The sequence below is a fragment of the Triticum dicoccoides genome, chromosome 3B (assembly GCF_002162155.2).
Source record: "Triticum dicoccoides isolate Atlit2015 ecotype Zavitan chromosome 3B, WEW_v2.0, whole genome shotgun sequence".
Lineage (NCBI taxonomy): Eukaryota > Viridiplantae > Streptophyta > Magnoliopsida > Poales > Poaceae > Triticum > Triticum dicoccoides.
In genome coordinates this window covers 692770753-692781056 of record NC_041385.1, presented here as the reverse complement: position 1 = coordinate 692781056, position 10304 = coordinate 692770753, and the positions used below count along the sequence as shown (strand labels likewise).

Sequence of the window (10304 nt, the reverse complement as noted above, 5' to 3'; positions counted from 1 at the left end):
TTCAAATGTTTTGTCTATGCGTTTTAAAAAAAAGTGCTTTAAACTAAAAGCCCATTTGGTTATATAAGGTTTTAAATACAAAAACTTACTCTCTCTGTAAGGGAGTACAAAACTAATCAAATAACGCAACATACCACCGAAACAAGGGCACTCGAGGAATGAAAGCCTAGTTTTATCAAAGTCTTTTTTTTTTGGGAAAGGTTTTATCAAAGTCTAGTCACATGCTTTTGAATAAAATATTGCTTTAGGGTATAATATACGAGCTACACATACTTTTTCTCTCGAACAGTGTTGGATTGTGTAACCCGCAAAAAAAGTGTTGGATTTTGTAATTTGTACAAGTACGCCACCGTTGACAAGATTAACGGCTGAAAATGCTTCGGCAAAGTTGACCCAACCGGCATCCCTCCTCTGAACCGTCGGATTCAGCTACCACCCCGCGGCACCCCGCCTACCTAAACCTCGGCGACTCTCTTCCCCCCACTGTTCACCCGGCAGCTTACCTCACCTCGGCGAGTTCCATTCCCTCCACCAAAGACGGTCGCTACTCCCCGGAAGGCGGCAATGGAGCAAGCGAACCCGCCGGCGGGGTCGGCGAGGAACAGGAAGGTGGTGCTGCGGGAGTACATCAGCCGCGCGCCGAGGGAGGACGACATGGCGCTCGTCGACGGCGGCGCCATGCCGCTGCGCGTCCCCGAGGGCGCCGCCGGCCCGGCCGTGCTGGTGAAGAACCTCTACCTCTCCTGCGACCCCTACATGCGCGGCCGGATGCGGGACTTCCACGGCTCCTACATCCCCCCGTTCAAGCCCGGATCTGTCAGTCTTTTCCCCCCTTCTGACTGCTCTCTCTTGTTGTTGCTGGTTACTGATCAGGCAAAACTTTAATCTGTCAAGGTTATAGAAGGGCTGGGCGTGGCGAGAGTGATGGACTCCACTCATCCAGGGTTCGTCGCCGGTGACATTGTCTCGGGAATGACTGGCTGGGAGGAATACAGCCTGATTGACAAGCCCGAACAGCTGAATAAGATTCAGCAAAGCGACATACCACTGTCCTATCACTTGGGTCTTCTCGGTTAGTTTCTTGCTGCTATTTTGGTTATCCAGTTGAATCCTGAAGCATCGACAGTATATATCACGAGTGACAACGGGCAACACCTACCTACTGCACTTCATTTCTGTTGGAAAGTCTTCCCCTGGTTGCACGAATATGTAATGTGTAATCGAGAAGAAAATGGAGGTTAGAGTAGGCACAAAATGAATAAAGGTGTGTGGTTGAGGGCATTTTTAATGGACGGCTCTCTCGTTGTTAATGAATTGGCAATGGTGTGTTTGAGTGGGTCTATTCACGGGGCTGTTTTAATGGAATTGCAATGTTGTAACCAAGTAGCTACTGTTTCTGACATTGCTGTTTGTTAATTATTCTTTATTCCGACATGTTCACTAATACTCCGGTCTTCTCCGCAGGCATGCCTGGTTTTACAGCTTATGTTGGATTCTATGAGATCTGCTCACCGAAGAAAGGAGAGTTTGTCTTTGTTTCTGCTGCATCGGGAGCAGTTGGTCAGATTGTTGGTCAACTTGCAAAGCTCCATGGCTGCTATGTCGTCGGAAGTGCTGGAACAAATGAGAAAGTACTCATCAAACTTGTAATACATCATTCGTTAACTGTTTAGCTGTATCATTCAGGGTCTACAACATTGTTTCAGGTTGAACTCCTAAAAGATAAGTTTGGATTCGATGCAGCTTTTAATTACAAAGAGGAGCCTGACTTGACTGTAGCACTAAAAAGGTCAGACCTTCTCCTTCAATAAGATACAGCAGAACGTCTAAAAAACGATACAACAGTAACTAGTGTAAAGATGGATCAAGCTAGTTTATAATGAACCCCTAAAAGTCATGTTAACAGAATGAACTATTGATGGGCTACCTGAATTTTTAGGCACACTTCACCATATTAGCATCATAAGATTTTTACAGTAGCCTGAAATAAACGTAGACCGCTCATTTGTTCTAATCTAATGGCAGATATTTTTCATTTTGTTGTCATTATCTGCTTACCGTTTTTGTTTTGAAATTAGCAATTCTGTTGAACTCAGTAAACATGGAGAATAGCACCAAAATGATGTTATCTTTGTTCTGCAATCTTTCCATACATAGGTACTTTCCTGAAGGTATCGACATCTACTTCGAGAATGTAGGAGGACCAATGCTAGATGCTGTACTCCTTAACATGCGGATGCATGGTCGCATAGCAGTATGTGGCATGGTATCCCAGCACGGCATGACTGACCCTGCAGGGATCCACAACCTCTTCTGCCTGGTGCCGAAACGGATCAGTATGAAGGGCTTCATCCAGAGTGATTACATCAACTTATTCCCACAGTTCGTCGATTACATGACCAAGCATTACAAGGATGGCAAGATTGCATATGTAGAAGACATGAGCATTGGGCTAGAGAACGCGCCAGCTGCCTTTGTTGGTCTATTCAGTGGTAAAAATGTGGGCAAACAAGTCGTGTGTGTGTCACAAGAGTGAAGTACATGTACGTTCTGATGAATATACAAATATCTCATGATTCAAATAAATAATAAAAATTGTGAACCCTCTTATGTCAATGTGTGTTTATCTGATCTGTTCATGCTTTGTGGAATATGAAGTGTATTTTTTGACCTATTATTTTATTACCAAGTTGTGATTTTATCCTAAAGTAATTCAAGTATCTACTAGTTAGTATAGTTAGGACTAGAAGCACTGTTTTACTTTGGACAAAGTATTAGTTGCCTGTCTTCGTGCACTGCTTACTTGCTTAGAAGTTCACCAATTTTCTCTTAGTGGGGTAAGTCTTCGTGCACTCCTTACTTGTTTAGAAGTCTTTCTTCTTCGTGCTTGGTAGTCTCCCACTCAGTTGGACTTTGATGAATTAGCAGAAGAAAAAATCAGGGTTTGTCCCTTCTAAAGAGCTGGTGCCCGTTCAACTATGGCAGGTCGTGGCTTCTGTCTTGGCTTGATCAACTGGTGAGTGTTCTGAAGCACCTCATATTCTCGATGAAATATTCCATGAAATCGAAAACAAGTACACATGACTTATTATTTTCCTTTTCTGGAGGCTGGTTTGTGTGGCTTCATGTCTGAACAAGTTATTTCTTCGTTTTCCAAGTATTCTTACACAAGTTTTAATCAGGTAGAATTGAGAAACTGCAACTTTTGGCCGACCAGCGGTTTGTTTCACTCCATGTTTGTGATGGCTGATTATACCAAGTTCCTCCTTTTGTTTCTGCTCTTGAGCTGCTCATCATTGTGTTTTGGTTCTGAACCTGATATCCGGTGCCTGATGTCTATACAACGATCAGTGATTGATCTCAGAGGCGTACTCAAATCCTCATGGAATTTTGCCAATAGCACCAACGGTTTTGTATGCCAAATTACTGGCGTGGAATGTTGGCACCCCGACGGGAACAAGGTTTATGCTTGGCGTCTGAGCAATCTAGGGCTTGAAGGCCCATTTCCTCAAGGTCTTCAACATTTCACAAGCTTGAGCATGCTGGACCTGTCAAGTAACAAAATTTCAGGACCGATCCCTGCTGACATCTCATGGCAGCTGTCGTATCTGTCATCTCTGGACCTTCAATAAATTTTCAGGTGAAATCCCAGATAGTATAGCAAATCTGATAAATCTGAATGGCCTCAACCTTCAGCACAACCAATTAAGTGGACGAATTCCTGCTTCACTACAGAAGTTTGATGCTTCATACTTTGGTGGAAACCAGGAGCTTTGTGGTACACCACTGCACAAGTGTCCTAGGAGGAGGAGATGGGGACTGAGACGAATCAGGCTGACCAGCATCAATGATCAGTCCAGCATCGGAGCAGCTGTCGGATTCATCGTGTGGTTCGTGGTGGCCTTCTACTTCCCGCACTGCTTCATCTTCTCTGAGAGGCTCCGTGCTTACGTTGTCCGGATAATATGACCCACTTGTTCTGAAACTTTGTCTGCCATCTTCCGGAGGCCAAATAAGCACTTCCAACAGCAACTTCAGTTCTCACCCCTGTAGTAGCAGTTCACCAACATATATACCTGGTACCCCCTAGTGAGTGTAGTGTTTTTTCTTCACGTGTAATGCAAATGGTGCAAGCCATTCTCTTAAGGAAAAGAGCGATGCACGGAATCACAGGTTATAAACTTGTAATGATTTTTGTAGTCTATTTGAGGTTTCAAAAAAAAAAGACAGAGTTATATTCGTGTACACTCTCCCGAATCATTTTCTTGAGGGAAATAAACTCCCATCACAGCAGCATAAACATATCAAATTTGATCAGCTGAACTTAGAAAATATACATTAGCAAGTTTGATATTTTATAGTCGTGGCTGAAACAGAATAATGCCCCTTATGTTTTCTGCCTAGTAAGAGAGCAGACATCTCAGTTCTGCAGTGTTGTCCTCCCTCGACCTTGGGGACATCTTCTGAAAGTGTCCAGATCTTCTCCACCATGGTATGTTCATACTATATGTTCGAATTTTTTGTCCAGTGAATACTTCTTAAAACATGCATGCTATATGTTCTGCTATGGCATGCACACTTTCATAATTTGATACAGAAATATGACCATGTGCATGTGGCATGTAACAAAATTAATTGGGTGCAACTTGAATAATAAATACTCCCTCCGATCATATTACTTGTCGCTCAAATGGATGTATCTAGACGTATTTCAGTGCTAGATACATCCGTTTGAGCAACAAGTAATATGGATTGGAGGGAGTACTATACTTTCTAAACTGTACCAGTTTGCGCTGTATGCACAGAAGACACATGGCCATATTTCTGCATCACGATATAGGTAGTGTTATAGGAATGATGTCCATCCATGTTTTCTGAAAATCCAACAATATTTTGGAGTAATGGAAACTGATGTAAATTCACCCGGCGAGACCGTGAGGTCAGAGTTCTCGCATGAGGGCTCAAAATTCTACTACTATTCTGCCAGGCGATGATGTAAACTCCCTCCACACATTCCTCTCGGACAATTCTACTGAGACCGGAGACTCGGCGATGCTGGGTTGGTCTTTCTGCCGTGTGCCTTCTTTCCATACTCATGACATGAGGGCAGCGCACTGTGACTGAGACTGGTCGGGTGCTTTACAATCTTTTCTAGAAGATACAATCGGGTTATCTTATATCATCGGCGGTCCACCATGGAGTAGCATCATATAAGTCCCCAGTATTTTTGCCCAATGTGGAAAAGTAATTTATAAGTACCAAGGTATGTATGGTTTTATCCTGAATTAATCCAAATGCCTACTAGTTAGGAGTTAGGACTGGGAGAAGCACTGCCTTTACTCCTGACAAAGTTTACCTGTCTGTCAATAGGTCCTCATAAATGGATGATTTGAAGGCCTCAGTTCCACAAGTTATACACCTAATTTCCTTTCGACAGTGAGTGACTGGTGAGTTTCGGACACCGTTCACTCAGGATGGGGACTACTGGCAGTAGGCACACGGTGTGTCTTTCTTCCCTGTATACTTGTGGCAAATCCTTCCAAGTCAATAAGACTTCAGGATTTGGCAGAAGAAAAGTCTATGCTCTATTGGAGGGATTTCTCTGTTTTGAAAGGGCTGTACCCGTTCATCTATTGCAGATGGTGGCTTCTGATTTGCTTGGATCAACCGTTGAGTTTTCTGAAGCACTCATATTGTCTAGCAAGTATCACATGAAACTAACAAAAGAAGTGTTTTCTCACTTTGTTATTTGCATACTCAGAGTCTACTTTGTAGCGTCTCCATGTCTGATCAAATTATTTCTTATTTTTTCAAGTAGAGTGTTCAAGTGTTCTTACTCAAGTTTTGATCAGGTGACATCGGAATTGACAAGCTGCGGGTTTTGACCAAGCAGAGCTGCTGTTTGTTCCTCTCCATGCTTGCGATGGCTGATGATACCAAGTCCTCCTTTTGGTTTTACTCTTGAGCTGCTCATCATTGTGTTTGGGTTCTGAACTTGATATCCAGTGCCTTAAGTCTGTACAACAATCACTGAATGATCCCAACGCTGTACTCAAGTCCTCTTGGAACTTTGACAATGCCACCGATGGTTACATATGCCGCTTTACTGGTGTGGAATGCTGGCACCCCGACGAGAACAGGGTTCTCTCTCTGCGACTCGGCAACCTTGGACTTGAAGGCCCATTTCCTCAGGGTCTTCGATATTGTTCAAGCATGACGGGCCTGGACCTGTCGAATAACAATTTTTCAGGACCGGTCCCTTCCGACATTTTACAGCAGGTGCAGCAGCTGACATCTCTGGATCTTTCGTACAATAGCTTTTCGGGACCAATCCCAGAGAGCATGTCAAATATGACATATCTGAATCTCCTCAACCTTCAGCATAACCAACTCAGCGGTCAAATTCCACCGCAATTCGATTTGCTTACTCGGTTAACTACGTTCAATGTTGCGGAGAACTTGTTATCAGGGCCTGTTCCTACTTCGCTACAAAAGTTTTTGGCTTCAAACTTTGCTGGTAACCAAGGGCTTTGCGATGCACCTTTAGATGAGTGCTCCGCTTCGCCGGCCTTCACCGTTAGACCGGTACGAATCAGGCTGCAGAGGCTCAACGACCAGTCGAACATCGGAGCAGCCGTTGGATTCATCGTGTGGTTCGTGGTGACCTTCTACTTCCTGCAGTGATTCGTCTTCTCTGAGAGGCTTACGTGGTTCGCGTATGATTTACTTGTTCTGAATCTGTGTCTGGCATACGTCGTGGAGGCCAAATGAGCACTTCCAACAGTAGTTTTAGTTTGTTCGCTGCAGTAACGATTATCTTAATTCACCTGATGTATACCTGGCAACTTGCCAGCGGTGCTTTGGTTTGCTTGTAAATGGTAAATCATATTTCATTTCTTCCAGAAAGATTCAAGGCGATAATCTATATACTCGGACAGAGAGCAGCTCACTCAAAAGGGACTACTTCCAACAGCACCTTCAGTTATCACCCTGTCGAGTCCTTTATTTTTTCTTTGCTTGTAATGCAAATGGTCTAATACATTCTCCCAAAGAAAAGAATGATGCAAGGAATCACCAGTTATGAACTTGTAATGGTTTATGTACTCTTTTCGATGTTTCGGAAGAAAGACAAAGAACAATATTATAGTTCACTCATCCGAATCATTTTCTTGGGGGAAATAAAATCCCATCACAGCAGCATAGCATATCAAATTTGATCAGCTATATTGAGAAAATATACATGTCATGTGTTATCTGCCTAGCAAGAGAGCAGATATGTCAGTTCAGCAGCTTTGTCCTCCTTCAACCATGGTATGTTCACACTCTATTCGATTTTTTTGTCCAGTGTATACTCTTTTTGAAGATGCATGATAACTGTTCTGCTATGGCACACATACTTCAAAATTTCATAAAGAAATATGATCATATGTATCATGTATTTTTTTTAGTGGATACGAGTCATGTAATAACAAAACAAATTGGTGCAACTTGAATAACAAATATGTAGTATACTTTCTAAACTGTACCAGTTTGCTCTGTATGCACGGGAGACACATGGCTGTATTTCTGCATCACAATTTAGGTGGTGTTACAATAATCGTATCGATTCATGTTTTCTGAAAATCCATAATATTTTGGAGTAAAAGAAATTGCAAATGCACCTGGCAAGACCGTGAGGTCAGAGTTCTCGCAGGCGGGTTCAAAATTATATTCTGCCAGGCGATGATGTAAACTCCCTCCACACATTCCTCGGTGACAATTCTACCGAGACTGGAGACTCTCGACGATGCTGGGTCGGTCTTTCTGCCATGTGCCTTCTTCCACATGGCAGTGAGTGACCGGTGAGTGATGGAGTCTTCAGAGACTTGTCAGGATGGGACTATTGGCAGTAGGCACACGGTTTGTCTTTCTTCCATGTATACTTGTGGCAAATCCTTCCAAGTCAATAAGACTTCAGGGTTTGGCAGAAGAAAAGTCTATGCTCGCGTGGATTCTTTGTTTTAAAAGGGCTGCATCGTTCATCTACTGCAGATGGTGGCTTCTGATTTGCCTGGATCAACCGGTGAGTATTCTGAAGCACCTCATTGTCTAGGAAATATCACATGTACTCCCTCTTATAAACTAATATAAGATCTTTTAGATCACTAAAGTAGTGATCTAAAAGATCTTATATTAATTTGCAGAGAGAGTAATTAACAAAACAAGTGTTTTCGAACTTCGTTATTTGCTCTCTTGGTCTTGGAGTCTACTTTGTGGTGCCACCATATCTTATTTTTTCAAGTAGCGTGTTCAAGTGTTCTTACTCAAGTTTTGATCAGGTGACGTCGGAATTGACAAGCTGCAGGTTTTGGCCGAGCAGAGCTGCTGTTTGTTTCACTCCATGCTTGCGATGGCTGATGGTACCAAGTTCCTCCTTTTGTTCCTCCTCTTGAACAGCTCAACGTTGTGTTTTGGTTCTGGACAAGATATCCAGTGCTTGAAGTCTGTATATCAATCAGTAATTGATCCCAACGGTGTACTCAAATCCTCTTGGAACTTTGAAAATGCCGCCAGCGGTTTCATATGCCGCTTTACTGGTGTGGAATGCTGGAACCCGGACGAGGACAGGGTTCTCTCTCTCCGACTCGGCAAACTAGGACTGGAAGGCACATTCCCTCAGGGTCTACAAAATTGTTCAAGCATGACCGGCCTGGACCTGTCGAATAACAATTTTTCAGGACCGATCCCTTCCGACATTTTACAGTAGGTGCCGTATCTGACAGCTCTGGATCTTTCGTACAATAGTTTTTCGGGCTCGATCCCAGAAAATATCTCAAATATAAGATATCTGGTAGTCCTCAACCTCCAGCATAACAAACTCAGCGGTCAAATTCCACCGCATTTCAGTTTGCTTACTCGGTTAAATACGTTCAATGTTGCGGACAACTTGTTATCAGGGCCTGTTCCTACTTCACTGCAGAAGTTTTCGGCTTCAAACTTTGCTGGTAACCAAGGGCTTTCTGACGCACCTTTAGATGAGTGCTCCGCTTCGCCGGCCTTCACCGTTAGACCGGTACGAATCAGGCTGCAGAGGCTCAACGATCAGTCGAACATCGGAGCAGCCGTTGGATTCATCGTGTGGTTGTGGTGGCCTTCTACTTCCCGCACTGATTCGTTCTCTCCGGGATGCCCCAATCAGTTGTTCTGAATCTGTGTCTGGCAGAGCTTGTGGAGGCCAAATGAGCACTTCCAACAGTAATTTTAGTTTGTTCCCTGCAGTAACGATTATCTTAATTCACCTGATGTATACCTGGCAACTTGCCAGTGCCGGTGCTTTGGTTTGCTTGTAAATGGTAAATCATATTTCATTTCTTCCAGAAAGATTCAAGGCGATAATTTATATACTCGGACAGAGAGCAGCTCACTCAAAAGGGACTACTTCCAACAGCACCTTCAGTTATCACCCTGTCGAGTCCTGTATTTTTTCTTTGCTTGTAATGCAAATGGTTCAAGACATTTTCCAAAAAAAAGGAATGATGCAAGGAATCACCAGTTATGAACTTGTAATAGCCTATGTACTTTTTCGAGGTTTCAACAGAAAGATAAAGAACGATATTATTGTTCACTCATCCGAATCATTTTCCTGGGGGGAAATAAAGTCCCATCGCAGCAGCATAACATATCAAAATTGATCAGCTATATTAAGAAATATACATGAGCAAACCTGATACTCCCTCCGTCCCAAAATAACTGTCTCAAGCTTAATACAACTTTATACAAAAGCTAGTACAAAGTTAAGACACTTATTTTGGGACGGAGGGAGTATTTCATAGGCGTGGAGAATCAGAATAATTCCCCTTGTGTATCTCCCAAGCAAGAGAGCAGATATCTCAGTTCTGCAGCTTTGTCCTCCCTCAACTGTGGTATGTTCACAATCTATTCATTTTTTTGTCCAGTGTATACTTTTTTTAAAGATGCATGATAAATGTTCTGCTATGGCGCGCAGACTTCAAAATTTGATACGGAAATATGATCATATGTGTCATGTAATTTTTTTTAGTGGATATGAGTCATGTAATAACAAAAGAAATTGGTGCAACTTGAATAATAAACAGTATACTTTCTAAACTGTACCAGTTTGCGCTGTATGCACAGGAGACACATGGCCATATTTCTGCATCACAATGTATTATGGGATGATACCCCTTCATGTTTTCTGAAAATCCAATAATATTTTTGAATAAAATAAACTGCAGATGCATCTGGCAAGACCGTGAGATCAGAGTTCTCGCAGGCGGGCTCAAAATTCTTTTCTGCCAGGCGGT

The 10304-nt window shown here is 42.9% G+C and overlaps 1 protein-coding gene and 3 pseudogenes across 1 annotated transcript; all 4 read left to right on the top strand.

Moving 5' to 3' along the window:
* The first annotated feature begins 463 nt into the window (after positions 1 to 463).
* LOC119277907 (2-alkenal reductase (NADP(+)-dependent)-like) lies at positions 464 to 2616 on the top strand. The gene is made up of 5 exons (XM_037559260.1): positions 464 to 816; positions 895 to 1072; positions 1465 to 1631; positions 1707 to 1789; positions 2158 to 2616. The coding sequence occupies exons 1-5, from the start codon at positions 565 to 567 to the stop codon at positions 2534 to 2536; spliced, it is 1059 nt and encodes a 352-aa protein (XP_037415157.1). The 5' UTR covers positions 464 to 564; the 3' UTR covers positions 2537 to 2616.
* An 83-nt stretch (positions 2617 to 2699) lies between these two features.
* On the top strand, positions 2700 to 4245 carry LOC119277908 (annotated as a pseudogene).
* Positions 4246 to 5923: 1678 nt separating this feature from the next.
* LOC119277911 lies at positions 5924 to 7057 on the top strand (annotated as a pseudogene).
* A 994-nt stretch (positions 7058 to 8051) lies between these two features.
* LOC119277910 lies at positions 8052 to 9524 on the top strand (annotated as a pseudogene).
* The last annotated feature ends 780 nt before the right edge of the window (positions 9525 to 10304 follow it).